This window comes from Oreochromis aureus, linkage group 17, assembly GCF_013358895.1.
Source record: "Oreochromis aureus strain Israel breed Guangdong linkage group 17, ZZ_aureus, whole genome shotgun sequence".
NCBI classification, from domain to species: domain Eukaryota; kingdom Metazoa; phylum Chordata; class Actinopteri; order Cichliformes; family Cichlidae; genus Oreochromis; species Oreochromis aureus.
Genome location: NC_052958.1, coordinates 3,515,357 through 3,531,715, shown reverse-complemented (window position 1 = coordinate 3,531,715; position 16,359 = coordinate 3,515,357). Strand labels below are relative to the sequence as shown.

At 40.4% G+C, this 16,359-nt stretch overlaps 2 protein-coding genes across 4 annotated transcripts in view; both read left to right on the top strand.

The window, feature by feature from the left end:
* LOC116323183 (protein mono-ADP-ribosyltransferase PARP12-like) overlaps window positions 1-9,897 on the top strand; it is a 46,871-nt gene extending 36,974 nt beyond the window's left edge. Inside the window, exons 8-13 of one of the 2 annotated variants that reach the window (XM_039600958.1) lie at window positions 860-936; window positions 1,052-1,148; window positions 1,970-2,045; window positions 2,803-2,933; window positions 7,951-8,093; window positions 8,316-9,897. In XM_039600958.1, the coding sequence (XP_039456892.1) occupies window positions 860-936; window positions 1,052-1,148; window positions 1,970-2,045; window positions 2,803-2,933; window positions 7,951-8,093; window positions 8,316-8,569 (778 nt within the window). In that variant the 3' untranslated portion in view covers window positions 8,570-9,897. Of the gene's footprint in view, window positions 1-859; window positions 937-1,051; window positions 1,149-1,969; window positions 2,046-2,802; window positions 2,934-7,929; window positions 8,094-8,315 lie in introns of both variants that reach the window. The other variant, XM_039600957.1, reaches the window with a different exon arrangement.
* Window positions 1-16,359, top strand: part of LOC116323188 (protein mono-ADP-ribosyltransferase PARP12-like) — a 95,140-nt gene that overhangs the window by 69,457 nt on the left and 9,324 nt on the right. Inside the window, exons 1-5 of one of the 2 annotated variants that reach the window (XM_031743460.2) lie at window positions 12,341-13,060; window positions 13,789-13,924; window positions 15,001-15,682; window positions 15,772-15,822; window positions 15,903-16,029. In XM_031743460.2, coding sequence (XP_031599320.2) covers window positions 12,705-13,060; window positions 13,789-13,924; window positions 15,001-15,682; window positions 15,772-15,822; window positions 15,903-16,029 — 1,352 coding nt within the window. In that variant the 5' untranslated portion in view covers window positions 12,341-12,704. Of the gene's footprint in view, window positions 1-12,340; window positions 13,061-13,788; window positions 13,925-15,000; window positions 15,683-15,771; window positions 15,823-15,902; window positions 16,030-16,359 lie in introns of those variants that run through there. The other variant, XM_039600953.1, reaches the window with a different exon arrangement.

Here is a 16,359-nt window from a genome sequence, read left to right as displayed (position 1 = left end):
TACACTTTCTGATCTTTTTAACAAACCAAAGGTTAAAGTCTTTGCCATGAGTAACTCCACGTCTTAGGAGGGGTGTAATGGTGAAGTAGTTCCTGACTCATATTTTTGTGAAACAGTGAACAAACATGGAAAAATAGCTGCAGCAGGTCAGAGTTTTATATCCACGCTGACGGCGTGCCTCAGCATGAAGAGCAGGTGGAGCTGATCTGTAATATTACATTTAAACTGCAATAAATGATGTACACAAAGGAGAACGAAGTGAAGCTGGCAGAGATTTACTCTTAAAATAAATTAAGATCATGATATTTCTCAGCAGTTTGAGTTACACTGGCTGTGGCCCAGCGTGCTTTGTTATTTTTTTTATTTTGGCTTTCTTTATATCCTGATTTATTTGTTTCATGGTTATTTTTTTTCCTTGCTCTATTCTCCTATTTACAGCTCATCTCTTAATCTTTAATCTTTTACCTGCCAAATTTATTCCTCTCATTTCAAGCAAAAGAATTCAAGCATTGAATTTTTGAGGATAGAACTGAAATAAGCACCATCATTAACTCTATTCTGAATGAAAAAGCTGTTGAGATTTTTAATCCTAAAATAAGCAGTCACTTACCTTTGATTTACAGGAGAGAGGAAGAATTACATGCTACCAACCACATGAATACACTATAGCTTTGCTTTTCTTCCATTTTCATACAAAATGTCTGCAACCTAGAATCAAATTTTTTAAACTCTTAAGGCTCCAGGTGTGGTCGTTAACACGGGTACCTGACATCCAAAAGATTCCTAGTTTGATAGTTTGAAACACAAATCTAGTGTCAGGGGTTCACAAGTCCCAAGCCACATAAATGAGCTCGGTGAGGAAGTTGTTCCTGGGCAATAATAAAGACGTTGTGGAGTTTACTGCTGGTTCACACTCGTATTCACTCAGTTTCCAGGGTAAACAAAGAATATAGAAACTGTATCTGATCGCTGATTCCTTTGTTTTAAAAGTGGTGTTATGATCATTGCATAAGTTTAAACTTTTATTTATGTTTTTTTTGTTACCCGTCAGACATGATGCAGACAAACAAACTTACTGGCATGAAGACGCTTGTGTGCAGACGGCCACGGTTTGTCTCTGCTGTAGATGTCCTAACAAAGAAAGTCAGGTACGTCATCCCAAAAACAGCCGCAGCAGAAGGTTTTCAGACCCCTGTTTTTAAAAAATTAGCCTGATGTCAGAATGATCAGCTTCTTCTCTGTGGTGTTCTTACATCTGAGAAATTCATTCTAATTCGCTTTGGGGAGGAGAATTCATTTTCTTGTTCAGTTTACTCTTCTCATTGAGACAATCAAAGCTCTACATATGGTTTTATATACTTTCCTTTTCCTGTATCTTGACCTTACCACAGTATTACCTTGGAGATCTACAAAGACTTTATTTGGAAAAATCTCTGTGCGCAAGTGTGAAGGCCAAAAATCACTAGCTGATGCCAGAGATCTTTGAGCACTCAAGTGGCACTGCATTAAAAATAGGACTGTTGAGCATCTCTCTGTCAAAAGTCCTGCAGCTGGTCTCAGACATTTATGGACTGTTGTTAGAAAAGAGAGGGGATGCTACACAGTGAACTGATTTTTTTCTTATGACCGTACAGTTTTTCCAGTTTTAAACATTCAACATGTTCTCTGTGCTCTACTGTGAAACAAATCATTGTGATCCAAAAATTGCAGCCTCAGACATAAATCTAAATTCTTAAGTTTGTGTTGGTTGTTTTTTAATGAATTTGCAATAACAATAATAATAATAATAATGATAATAAATGAAAAATAAAAAATCAAGTAAAAAAAATTACTATTGTTATTATGGCTTTTGATGGGGAAAATTTCAATTTGAATTTTAATTAATTTCAGTACTGACATAACTATAAATGTGTTTTGGGGTTTTAAAACAAACAATAATGAAAGCATTCCTTATCATTTCTGTTTGCAGAAGGCCTGTGATTCAAAATGTCGGCCCAATACCGGACAACTGGGAGAAGAAACAGATCCCTGAAACAGGATATTCGGTACTGTGAAAACCAACAAATATTAAAAAATATAATTTTTCTCCATTAGTTTAGCTCACAGTCAAGCTTAGGTCATTTCTAAATGTAAACATCGTTGAGTAATTGAGCTGCTCACCTAATATTTCTTATTGTTTGTCTTCACAGTGTAATTTTTAACAAAATGTGGACGGGATGGTCGTTTTTCACATGTATGCAGATTTTAGGAGTCAACTTTCTTTAGTACAGCTGCTGAAAACTCAATGCCTCAATTTATTCTGATATAAGACTTTGTATTTTTAATTTTCAAAAAAGGCTACAGATTTGTACAATGAGGTGTTTGGTAAGAAAAAAAACTTTTAAAACAATATGGTTTGAACTGAAAAAAGCATTGGCAACAATGTTTTCAAAGGAAAAGACAGTCAATGATTTCAGTGTTGTGAGATATCTGCTGGTTTTTTCATTTCTTTGTTTTTTTGAACAACATTTGAAAAGTGTCTTACATTAGCACAGCCTGATTATCACTTTCTTCAGCCAGCAAAGATGCTGTGTTAGCTAAATAATAAAGTATTCGGCGAAAAAGACAGATATTTCCTTCAGCAGTTGGTGGAGACCAAAGCAGAGATAAAAAAGTGTTGTTTAGAAACTGAACTAAAAAAAATGTTAATAATTCTTTCTGTGTCTGTGTTTGATGATGGCGTTTTAAAATTGTGATCACAGCTTGTTTTTGTTCAGTGTTATTGTGACTGAACATTTTCTATGTTTCTCTGTTTTCTTACAGCGGATCTCCCTCCAAAGCAGCTCAGGAGAATTTAAGGAGGTTGAAGCTCTTTTCTGTAAAACCATGAGAAACTTTGATATCGTCAACATTGAGAGAATTCAGAACCAAAGTCTTTGGGAGGCCTTTCAGTTGTAAGTACTGACATCCAATTAATATGCATGATTGCAGGTAGCCACCTCCTGTCTGATAAAGTGACATCATCATTTACAAAACTCATGTTGTATAAAGTAGACTTAAAACTATTAATGGAGAAAATCAACCCAATAGGAAAATATTTAATAAAGTCAAAAATGAACTGAGAAGATCTTTTTTCATGCATTTCAATAAACTGACCACTTTTTTCAACTTTTCGCCCCCTGCTGGAGATTATAAAAATGTAGAGCTTTAAGGTGGCTGCAGTGGTGTTACTTTTCAGAACCACAGGCTGTGTCCATCTTTTATTCAATGTCTACTATTAGCAGACTTTCTGACTTTTTGTCTACTTTTTCTTTATATCCTTGCCTGGATCTGGTCCCTTACCCCAGTGTTACCTTGGAGATCTACAAAGACTTCCTAAATTTCATGGCTTGTTTTCTTCCAGATATAATGTGAACTATGGGGACATTATATGTAGTAAAATATACTGTGGAGGAGAACACAACCATGAGAACAAAGGGAGACTCAGACCACATAGACACAGACTAAGACGTGAACTTGACACAGTGACGGGAACATGGAGACATGACTGACTGGGGAGACGGGATGGGATCATAAAAGATGATGACTAAAGACTACATAACCTAATGGGAATGCCTTGGGAAACAATAATATATTGAAAGTGAATACAGAGCTAGAACATAAACTGCGTCTCAACATCCAAAAGAACAAATCATGAGCTCACCGAAAACTCAAAACATAAAAAACTTAAAACACAGGCTCAAAGACACAAGACCGTGATTCACAGCTTGGTTTAATTAGTTAGTTTAAGTATGGTTTAATTAGTTTAAGTATGGTTGTGTTCTCATTGTCGGTGATTTTAACATACACACTTGCTGTAAGGATGACCCATTTGCTAAAGACTTCCTTGCTTTAACGGACTCGTTTAACCTGGCTCAGTGGGTTAATGACCCAACGCATGTTAAAGGACATACTTTGGACTTGGTTTTCTCATATGGTCTGGACATTTGTATCAAGGATATAAGTGACGCTGGGATCTCGGATCATTTCCCAGTTATATTTGATACTGGCTTATGCACTAATGAACTACATCCTGCGGCTCCCCTTCGCCCGCTACGTGTAATTAATGCTGAAGCGGTGTCAAACTTCTCTGTCTTTTTTGGACTCTGCATCTGTCACTCTTGACTGTTGTTCTTTTCGCTCGGTTGATGACTGTGCTAATACCTTGTTATCGCTATTTTCTTCAATCCTTGATACTGTTGCCCCCATTAAAATGAAGCGCCCTAGAACCTACTCTCAGTGTTGGCTTAATGACACTACGCGCGCTTTACGTCGCGTGTGTCGGGCGCTGAGAGAAGGTGGAAAAAAGATAAGCTTCAGGTTTCTTACGACATGCTACGGACTAGCCGCTTAAAATTCCAAAATGCTGCTAAAACGGCCAAAACGTCCTTTTTGTCTAAAATCATCCTGGCCAATGACCATAACCCCCATACCTTATTTAAAATTTTTAACTCTGTGGTTAACCCTTCCCCGGATATGTCTTTAATTTATTCTCAGGCTCTCTGTGAGCGATTTCAAATTCACTTTTTAGATAAGATCACATCTCTTAAGTCCTCTCTTCCCCTATTTTATATCCCTCCCCATCCCGAGTGCACTTCAACTTTCCACCAGTTTGAGCCTGTGTCACTTTTGTCTCTTAAGCGGCTAGTTGTTCAAATGAATAACACCAATACTGTGCTTGACATTCTTCCATCTCACATAGCTAAGGACTGTTTTGATGTAATTGGACCTAGTATCCTATTTCTTATGAACTTTTCCTTGCTCTCAGGCTGTGTTCCTTTGGCTTTTAAGCATGCTGTAGTCCACCCGATTCTTAAAAAAAGAAATTCTGACTGCTATGACCTTTCAAACTACAGACCGATCTCTAAGCTTTCGTTCTTGTCCAAGATCCTGGAGAGACTAGTTCTCTCCCAACTCCAGGTGTACTTGGACACGAACCATATCGCTGAGAAATTTCAATCTGCCTTTAAGCCATTACATAGCACTGAAACGGCGTTGGTTAGAGTTCTTAATGATATTCTTGTAATCACTGATACTGGACGCTCTATGGTCCTAGTTTTACTGGACCTTTCTTCGGCCTTTGATATGGTCGACCATAACATTTTATTGCTAAGACTTGAGCACACTGTGGGTATTAGAAGCACTGTCCTCAACTGGTTTAAATCATACCTCGCTGACAGATCCTTTTCAGTTAACTTAGGCACCTTCTCCTCTTCCTCCGCTCCGGTCTGTTGTGGAGTGCCTCAAGGATCAGTTTTAGGCCCTATTCTATTTTCATTGTATTTGCTCCCCCTAGGCGCAATCTTTGAAAAATACAATATCGCCTTCCACTGTTATGCCGATGACATACAGATCTATTTTGAACTTACTGACGACCTTGCTGTGTCCCTACACTACTTTCAAGAATGTATGCGGGAGGTCAAAGAATGGTTCCTGAGTAATTCTCTTGTGTTAAATGATAAGAAAACTGAGATTGTGGTGTTCAATAGTAAAATCCCTCGTGCCCGACTCTGTGCTGCCCTGGGTTCCTTTGCTAATTTTTCTTGTGACTATGTCAGTAACTTGGGTGTACTGCTGGATAGCTCGCTCAAACTCGATAAGCAAGTATCTGCTGTAGTGAGATCTAGCTTCCACCAACTGCGCCTTATTTCTAAGGCTAGGCATTATGTTCCACATGAGGACCTGGAGAAGGTCTTGATGCATTCTCAGTCATCCAGGAAAGTAAATCTCCAAAAGTTGAATCTGTTCATCTGGACGTAGCGTTTTGTGGGAGAAACGTTTCGTCACTCATCCAAGTGACTTCTTCAGTCTCAGCTGACTGCAGGTTTCCCCAAACCTTATAAACAGTACATTTGCATAATGACTGAAACCAGCCCACTGAAGGAACAATGGGCTGTGAGGTCAGTTCCTTAATCATAATTATGCAAATTCCCATGACCATTGATCAACAATCACTGACCAAAACCCACTGATCAAAGAACACTGATCAATGGCCATGAGTACCATTCACAGAGATCACATTTCACGGATCACATTAACTCGGTGGACCGACACATCAAATTCACCAGGGAGGATATGAAAAGTGGCAGGTTAGCCTTCTTAGACTGTGAGATTTCCATCAGTAATGGGGGACATCTAAAGGCTGACGTGTACCGTAAACCTACACATACGGATCAGTATCTAAGGTTTGACTCTCATCATCCACTGGAGCACAAACTGGGTGTCATCAGGACGCTACAACACAGAGCAAACACCATCCCCACTGACACAGCGGCCAGGCAAGCAGAAGAACATCACATCAAGAAGGCCCTGAGTAAATGTGGTTATCCCAGCTGGACTTTTGTCAAAGTGGGAAAGGCACCAAAGAAAGCTCCAGTCGATCCAGGAGAGAAGGACAACCGCTGCCCAGGCGAAAACCTGTAGTGATCCCGTATGTGTCAGGAGTATCGGAACAGTTGAGACGCATTTTTTCTAAACACCGTGTCTCTGTGGCTTTTAAACCCCAAAACACGCTGCGCCAAAAACTGGTCCACCCCAAGGATCGGGTCCCCGACACAAACAGAGTAACATAGTGTATGCGCTGTCAAGTGCCAGGAGGATTGCCAGGATTTATACATCGGGAAACCAAACAACCTCTAGCGAAGCGGATGGCACAACACAGAAGAGCAACCTCATCAGGCCAGGACTCTGCAGTTTATTTACACCTACAGGCCAGTGGACACTCTTTCAACGATGAGGATGTACACATCCTGGACAGGGAGGAACGCTGGTTTGAGCGCGGAGTCAAGGAGGCCATTTACGTGAAGAGGGAAAGACCATCTCTGAATCGAGGAGGGGGCCTAAGGGTACATCTTTCGCCATCTTACAACGCTGTGATTGCAGCCATTCCCCAACTCTCTGTGAATGGTACTCATGGCCATTGATCAGTGTTCTTTGATCAGTGGGTTTTGGTCAGTGATTGTTGATCAATGGTCATGGGAATTTGCATAATTATGATTAAGGAACTGACCTCACAGCCCATTGTTCCTTCAGTGGGCTGGTTTCAGTCATTATGCAAATGTACTGTTTATAAGGTTTGGGGAAACCTGCAGTCAGCTGAGACTGAAGAAGTCACTTGGATGAGTGACGAAACGTTTCTCCCACAAAACGCTACGTCCAGATGAACAGATTCAACTTTTGGAGACCTGGAGAAGCTTATTCATGCTTTTGTGACCTCCAGGCTGGATTATTGTAACTCCTTGTACTACGGTCTTCCCTCTTCTCTTCTTCTTAGACTGCAAACAGTCCAAAATGCAGCAGCCCACCTCTTGACTGGTACCAGGAAATTTTGCCCTATTACTCCTGTTCTAGCTAGCTTGCATTGGCTGCCCATAAGGTACCGTATTCAATTTAAAATACTACTCCTTACATTCAAAACTATTAATAAATTGGCGCCAAGTTATCTTAGTGAACTTCTCAAACCACATACTCCTGCTAGAACACTTAGATCTGCCACTCAACAACTTCTGATCCAACCCAGATCTCGGCTGAAGTCCCGGGGTGACCGTGCGTTTGCTCTGGCTGCCCCGGTACTGTGGAATACCCTTCCTCTCGACCTCCGTGCCTCTGATTCCATTGCACTGTTCAAATCAAGACTAAAAACCCACTTATTCAATCTTGCCTTTCCCTCTAGTTAATATTTCTTGTATGATTTTATACTATGCACTTTTATGCTCATTTAATTTCTTGTTTGCTCTGTACCTGTTGCTTTCCTATGTATCAGTGACAGCTACCTGCTTGCATACTTAGTACTTGCTTTGGTCCCATTTCTATTATCTTCCTTCTATTCCTTATGTTACTTGTTAAGCACCTTGGCATACCCTTGGTTTTTAAGTGTGCTTTATAAATAAAGTTTATTATTATTATTATTAGTTTCCTATCTCCTATTTCAAGGCAGAAGAATCAGATGAGGACCAAAAACCGAGGGAGAGATGTGCCTGAACTACGGCTTTTTCATGGCACTGACTCCAAATCTGTAAACACCATCTGCCACAACAACTTTGACTGCAGAACTCATGGAATGGCTTATGGCAAAGGTGAGTGGAAGAAATAGTTGTTGGTTATTCAGCATATGTTCACCATACATTTAAAAAGCAAAAACTCCTGCCATTCTCATCTTTGTGACACCGTGAGTCCTGTGAAGTTATTCTCATGGAAAACATCGATTTTTCACCCAGTAATTGCCTCTGCATGTTTACCACTGTCCTTCCCCACAAATACATTTTTTCACAATTGTACCTTTTGGTGTGTAAACACAGGTAGTTACTTTGCCCGCGATGCCAAATATTCCCACGACCACACCGGTGACACTGACGTCAGAGCCATGTTCATCTCACGGGTGCTGGTGGGAGACTACACCAAAGGGTCCTTCGATTATTGCCAACCTCCTTCAAAAGACGGAGGGGACATAAACCTCTATGACAGCTGTGTAGATGATGTAATGGACCCCACCATATTTGTGGTGTTTGAGAAGCACCAGATCTACCCCGAGTACCTGATACAGTACAATTAGACAGACGTGTACTGGTGACCGAAACCAGCTACGCTATCAGCTTACCAACCCAGCACAGTTTCTTTCATGGTGAGACAAATGTAAGCACTTTGAGTACTCTGTGTAGAAAAGAGATATGAGAACCACACCATTTCCCATTAAGCATTTAGCAATGTTGGTAAAAATGTGTGAATTGTTCTGGGAAATACTTGGTAAAACTATTTTAGGTTTATTCAAATGATGAAAATGCTGAATAAGCAAGTTTCTTTTGTTTGTTTTGATGCTCAAACTTTTTCAACCCCATCAAATGTAAAGTGATTTTTAAAAGAAGAAAAATTTCCACAAATCACAAACATTTCCAGTCAGTTTGTCTCATGTGCAAAAGATGCACATAAAAACAGGCTGGCACAATCCCATTTGCTGAGGTGTCTTTATAGAAAGTACACTAACTTTTATACAAAATGTAATAATGACATTTTGTATAATGTTCTTAATGATCTTAGCATATATCTGTATGTATCTCCTTAATGGTGGGCCAATCTAAAGAAATCTTTTTCAACAACATTGCAGTTATTAACATCTATATCTTTTTTAAGCCATGTCTTTAAGTTTTCATATTCATCGCCCTGAGAATGCGATGATGTCTCCGTTTGTTTCCAGTGTGACAACATATGTTGCCTGTACAAAACTTGACAGTCACTGAAATTTGTATCTGCTAAGGAATTTTGTTATACTCCAGATAATTACAGAATGAAGAATTTTACAAAGCACTGCAGGCTTAGCAAAAACCGCCCATAGGACAGGTTTATGCGAGTAATATAAATATGCCGCAGCGTGCTAACCATATCGGAAGAAAAGCCTGAGTGCTTTCCTCATGATTATCTCGGGAAGTTTTATACGTCATCCACGTTTAGTGGTTATCATACGAAAGCATCGTACCTAAAACATATCAAATAATAATAAAGGATAACGTTGGAGGCGATTAGAGCCTCAGATTCTCGTAAGGATTTGTCCAAGACACATGACGGACTACGTGTTGGTGCCTGATGATAGCTGTGCTGTTTTAGACGATGTCAGCAGCAAGCAGGGACCAACTTCTGGGAACACGTGTAGAAACAAACAGCGGCAGTGTGCTATACTCACTGCTCTGTGCTCGGAAAAGCTTGAGAAAAAAGAAACTGAAAAACTTGGACCTTCTAGTCCAGCGGTCCCGAACCTTTTTTACACCACGGACCGGTTTAATGTCAGACAATATTTTCACGGACCGGCTTTTAAGGTGTCGCGGATAAATACAACAAAATACAATGACACGACCAAGACGAAAACTGTGGTATTTTGTAAATATAATAATAAACACGAATTCACTGTGTAATTGTGTAACTTTGTTAGCAGCGTCCTCCTGAAATGTGCCAACACTGAGAGTAACATCCTCCTCTCTGCCCCTTAATGCTCTCTGGTCACTATGGTAATGCGTAAATATTTATTTCAAAATAAGACACAACTACAACACGGGAAGAGACCCAGGGAAACAGAGTTAACGATAAAAATCCTGAAAACCATAAATTCACACTCGAGTCTCAACTCTCACGGCCCGGTACCAAACGACTCACGGACCGGTACCCGGGGGTTGGGGACCGCTGCTCTAGTGCAGCACAAAGGTGATGCTTGGTGGTTGTTAAACGTTCACTTCGCCCTGTTGTGCGCAGTGCACCTCGTTCCATCTGCCAGTCTTTCTAGTTCATAGTCTGACTGTAAATGGTAAATGGCCTGCATTTATATAGCGCTTTACTAGTCCCTAAGGACCCCAAAGCGCTTTACACATCCAGTCATTCACCCATTCACACACTGGTGATGGCAAGCTACATTGTAGCCACAGCCACCCTGGGGCGCACTGACAGAGTAAATGCAGAAAAAAGTTGGATAAAAAACATAAATTTCTGTTTGAAGATGGTTTAGATGTTACATTGTGTATATTTCTCTTTCTCTTTAGCTCTTTTGCAGTCATAGCCCACTTGGTCAATAGTACTTGGATTAGCTGTTATATCTTTATAATGATTAGACAAGATACAATAAAATACAAATACACCATACTACTAGTTTTGCTTTTTGTTATTTTTCTTGACACTGTATGAGAAGGTACTTACAGCCCATTCAGGTTGCACAGTTAGACCAGTTCCTGGACCGCTCTGTCTCCCAAGACAAGAAGGTGGGCTGTGCGTGAGGAAACCCTGAAAGGGCCATAGAAGGGCATCAACCCAGCAGCAGGACCGCTATGTTGCTTTATGCAAAAAGTAATAGAAAGATCACTGCCAAAGCCTTACAAAATGGCATATTTATGTGCATGTTCCCGATGAAACTGTTAGGAACAGACTCCATGAGCATAGCTTGAGGTCCTGATGTCTCAAACAGCAGTCATGAGAGCTGCTGACTAACACATGGAGGTCTGTGTTACTTTCCAAAGATATGCCTCCAAAGGCTTACCCACTCCCAAAAAAGTCATACTAGATGTTTCAGGCTTCATAAAGTTTGCTGATGGCGCCTCCAGATTCTTTACATGTGCTCACTGTAAACCTGTTCTATTATTAAAGCTTTTATTCTTCTGAAATGTTCTATGAAATCAGATTTTTGTGTGTGTGCATGTTGGCAATCATTCAAATAAATCATTAAGAGTTATCAAAACTGTTCACGTGTGTGGTTCTTGATTATGGCCCACTGTGGTTTACGTGGCCTAAATTATAGTCTGCATCAGTACATATGACGATCTGCACTTCCTTCTGGAGTCACAGTCGCAGAAACAAAACCTGCAAAACAAACAAAAAACCCAACTCTTTACTATATTTGTTAAAGAGCAGAAAGACGAAGCGGACAAGCTTCAGCAATAAGCTGTGATCAGGAAACCCAACTGCAGGTGGAATATTTGCATAACAGATGCGGTGGGTTTACAAACCTTCTTTCTGCCCTCAAAAACTTTATTTAGTCTGAAAAGATTCAGAACAAATACAGATGAAGATAATATTTACAATAACAACATTCATATTTTCCCTTCATATTCAGTTCTGCTCAGGTGTTCCAATCACCTTCAGTTAATGAGAAATACTTTTAACTTATGAGACGAATCATCATCATAATCATCAGTTTGAAAATTCTGAACACATTTTAATGATCACTAAATCACTGTGATTTTTACTTTCCAACAATAATGAGTTAACACAACAAAACACAGCTAACTGCTGTTCGTGGATTTTAAAAAGTGAGCTTGTTGGAATGTAAAGGCGCCTGTCACTAAAGTATTTTGGGCCAACTTCTGTTTTTTAAATGTGCTATGGGCTATAAATAAAATAGACGTGACAGTCAACACATAGTGCATGTATGAGGCATATTTTTTCATTTCCAAAAATGAATAAATAACACAGTTCAGTCGGTTACATATTGAACTTGGAGAAGATAAAACAAGATATCGATCCTACTGTGCTCGTATCAATCCGTTACCAGTATTAGTGTTGGTATGATACTCTTGATATTCACATTGTTCAGTCGTTCAGGTGTGCCACTGGGGAATCACCACAGTTTTTCACTGTGTTCTGTGTAGCAGCTATGCAAACAAGAAGAGCAAAGATATTTTTGGACTTGTGGTTGTTGTTAGTGCACAGCTGTGGAGCACAAGTCAAAAAATGCTCACGCAATGTGACACTCAGAAAGCTGTTACAACACCAAGACAAAGGGGTTTGCTACAATAAGAGTCCCAAAGACGACATGACTTCTATTTAGGTTCACCCTCCCCACCCCAGTCAGACATGCATAAGCTATTTAAGGGCCCTACAAGCTGCAAACACACAGCCTGGCAGCTGATGGACAGTTAAGCAGCTAAAGACCCGAAAATTCACCCCAAAGGTTTAAAGGAGAGCAAAGCTAAAACAGGAGGTAATAGCTATGACTTCCTTTAGTCAGACTTTGCAGGATCTTTATATGAGCTTTCTGTTAATCAGCTCTACTGTGTTAACGTTACACTGTGTGCCGAATACAAATGTCTTCCCTGTATTCTCTCATGGACGCCCCCAAGTGGAAATCAGCAGCATTACAGCATCAGTCCAAGATAAAAAATAGTTCAGTTTCGCTTTCCAATCATCAGAAATGATACCGAAGTTTTCCTCCTCCCATGAAGCCATCGTCCGCTGTCGTCAAGCTGCGGTTTGGTCTCCCAGGTGGAAGGAAGCGCAGGCAGAGCTCGGACACGATGGAGACAGAAATACTGAAAATGATCTGCGCCGGTCAAGGAGCAGTCAACACTGAGGATTTAGTATATAATCTGTTTTCCGGCGATCCTACGAAGTTGTCGGAGATCATTTGTAACCAAGAGAAATTTGTTTCGTGTTGTCCAAACGGACAGCCGAAGGTGGTGGCCAGGACCCGCCTGAGACTTTGCAGAGTGAAAGACTGCCCGGGGACATGCAGGGGTCTGCACCTGTGTAAAAACTTCCTCTTCAGCGGATTCTGTCAGTTCACTCAGCTCAGGTAAATATACTGGAAGTATAGAAAGAAAGGTGAGTCATGGCCAGAGTGAAACAGCCACCGTCTCTGTTCATGCAGGCCTTTTCTAGTAATGCTTAAAGTGGGTGCAAAATATTCCAGGGTTAAAGGCCCTGACTAGTGACTCTGTAAGACTGTTTACAGTCACTGAGTATGACACTGACGGTGGTTCGTGTATTGTTGGGAAAACTCGACATTTTAAGCAGTTTGACACAGGTTTGTTAGAAAAGCTAACCTGAACAAATATCATCATGTGACTCGAAAGGCCAATAGGAAAAGTTCCTCTCGGTGCTTCCTTGTACCGACTTCTGAGTCTCAATAGAAACTTTACTTTTATTGTCGTATTTGTGTACAACCAAGTTACGGACCTTTAAAGAGGCTAAAACGTCAAATAATTCGTAGTGGTTTTATTATTAGAAGTATTTATTATTGTCGTCATATTAACCGGTTTTGCTCCAGAAGCCAGCTAGAATGACAAATTCTCGGGTTTGGAAAAATATAAGAAGACATATGTTGACAGACACCGCGGTCAAAATTATTTTTTTTATTGGCATTGGGCTGAATCTGGAAACAGACACACACAGCATGTGTGAGTGTAATGATGAATTAATCCACGTTTGGCACCACTTGGTTATTATGTTTTTAGAAGTGTGTGGCCCTAATCCTTCTCATGTCACAGTCATGACTCAGCTGTATGGATTCTGTTATAACAGGAGGGGCTGCAGCTTCTCCCATGAGCTCACCTCTGATCATAACCAAAGACTTCTGAGGCAGCATGAGCTGGAGAGCCTGAGCCGAGAAGAGCTGTGCACCCTGCTGCTGCAGAGTGACCACACACTCCTTCCTGCTGTAAGTCTTAACCTAACACACGATAAAGCACCCTGACGAAATACTTTAGGTTGAACTCATCATCATTGTCATAAAACCTTTTCACATCTGATTTGTTCTGGATCATGTTCATTTAAATTGTAAGACAGTGCGTTGGCAGATCGGTACTGTTGATACTGTAGCAATAACAAACAGCACAGCTGATACCCACACAGTGTAATAATATAATATAATAACATAATATAATATGTAATTCTTCACAAATTGTCAGTCATTGAGGTGTTCTTAAAACTTAGAGGTAACGTTGTTTGCCAGTTGTGTATTGTTCTTCAATTTTAAAACACGTTTCCTGTCATGTTGGTGTCAAACCAGCTTTTTCATACATATCAAAAAGTATATTAAAAGTATCAAAACACATGCAATGTAATTGGTAAGTAATCAGTTCCTTTCGTTTGTTTGTTTGCAGTACTGTCCACAGTTTTCAAGATATCTTTTTCAGATTTTGTGTGATGATAACAGCTGATTTAATTTAGATGAAAATTGGGTCACAGTCAAAGTCGCATCTAATTTGAAAATCAGTCAAAACTTTATATTATCCACAATTTTTTATGGATCATCTTGAAACTTGACAAAAATATACTAGAGTTTCGGGGGACGTGAGTACCTAATTTGACCTTGACCTTTATTGTTTGTGCCCAAGGTCAAATTTCACCTTGGAAAGAAAAGTCAAGAAAACATATCAAGTAATATATCATATGGAAGGGGATGGTGAGAGCGTTACAGCACACTTTTATTTTTTTCTATACAATGCACTACAGTGTTACAAAGCTGCCATAAAAAGCTGACCTCATCATGTTGCAAAAAGACTTCCTGTTTTATCCTGTTGTATAGACGTTTATGAATAAATGACCTAAGAAAATGTTTTGAACAATTTATTGTGGCATTTAGAGTAAAATCAATTTAAACTGGTTAAAAAAGTAGGATGTTGCAATGTTTATATCCATCGTTTACATACAGTCAGTGATTGTTTTCCATCTTTTACTTACAGTCCATGTATATAACCACGCTTTCCTTTCATTTTTTTCCGTCTCCACCAGATATGTTACGACTACAACAACGGTGATGGAGAGTTTGGCAGGTGTAAGGATGGTGATGGTTGCAAGAGGCTCCACATCTGCCAGAAGTACATCAGCCGTGAATGCAGCTGCTCGAGGAATCACAATTTTACTGCTCCACAGCCAATAAAAAATTTGCAAGAAAGAGGCATACCTGGTCCCCTTCTTCCATCCTTGAAGGCTGTGTATGCAAATAAAGAGGCGCTGAGGCTGGCTGAGAATGGTCAACAACAGCGGAGAGGCAGAGGGAGAGGTGGTAGGGGTGCGACAGGCAGCAGGGGCAATAGGGGAAACAGAGGAAACCAGAGCAGCCGCCCAGTGCAGGATCGAGTCTCCTCACTTACTGAGATGCTTGCTGGCACTGACATCTTCGATCTGTACACCAGCAATGGACTGAATGAAAGCGACGATGAAAACTCTTCCACCAGTGACATCTCCGCCGCCACCAGCGAAAACGATGTGAGCAGTGAAAGTGGTGAGACTCGAAGACGGAGACGCCGTCACGGAAAAAGTCTAGCAGCTGTCAGAGGGAGAGGCGGCAACAGGGGCACCAATAAGCAACCACTACCAAAAGCTCGTTCATCAAGCAACATTCACGCTGCTGTCAATGATGTAGCTGCTAAAGGCGGAGAATGGCAGAACAATAGACAGAGGCCTGTCAGAGGTAAACAACAGCTGAAAACACTTCTGTGGGGAGATGAACTAAAACTGCTGTCTGAGTGAAGCCTGTGAAATATTTCTTGTTTCTTTCAGATAAAAAAGAGATCTGCATGTACTTCATTAAAGGTCACTGCAAACATGATGGTGAGAAAGTCATGGTTATTAAGTGTTTGAGGTTTTAATGTAGTTCTTTCTTGACTTTGATCAGCTGTCTTTCTTCTTAGATCAATGTTTTAAAGCTCATGACAAGATGCCGTACCGATGGCAGGTCCAAGAGGGACACCAGTGGACTGATTTGCCCAATAATGAGACAATTGAGAGAGACTACTGTGACCCCAGTAACTCATACAGGTACTTACCAAGTTCTCACTGGACTCTCTGCAGTCCTGCAAAAGACAACGTGATAATCTGATAATCAAATACACTTGACTTTTTTGATCATCACAGACTGTATAAAAGCAGAACTTTTGGCAGTTTACTGGTTTGGAGCATTCAGTTAGGTGTAGTGATGGGAATCGAGAACAGTTCCCAGTAGTGGCATTCCTTGGAATTGTTAGTCTGCTTGCTTATTGATTCTAATATTGGTTCCACCTGCACTTGAATCAGCTGATTTCAGCTCATGTGCCCGAGGATGAAAGTAGTGGAGTGGTCCACAGCATGAACACGGACATTACTTTTATT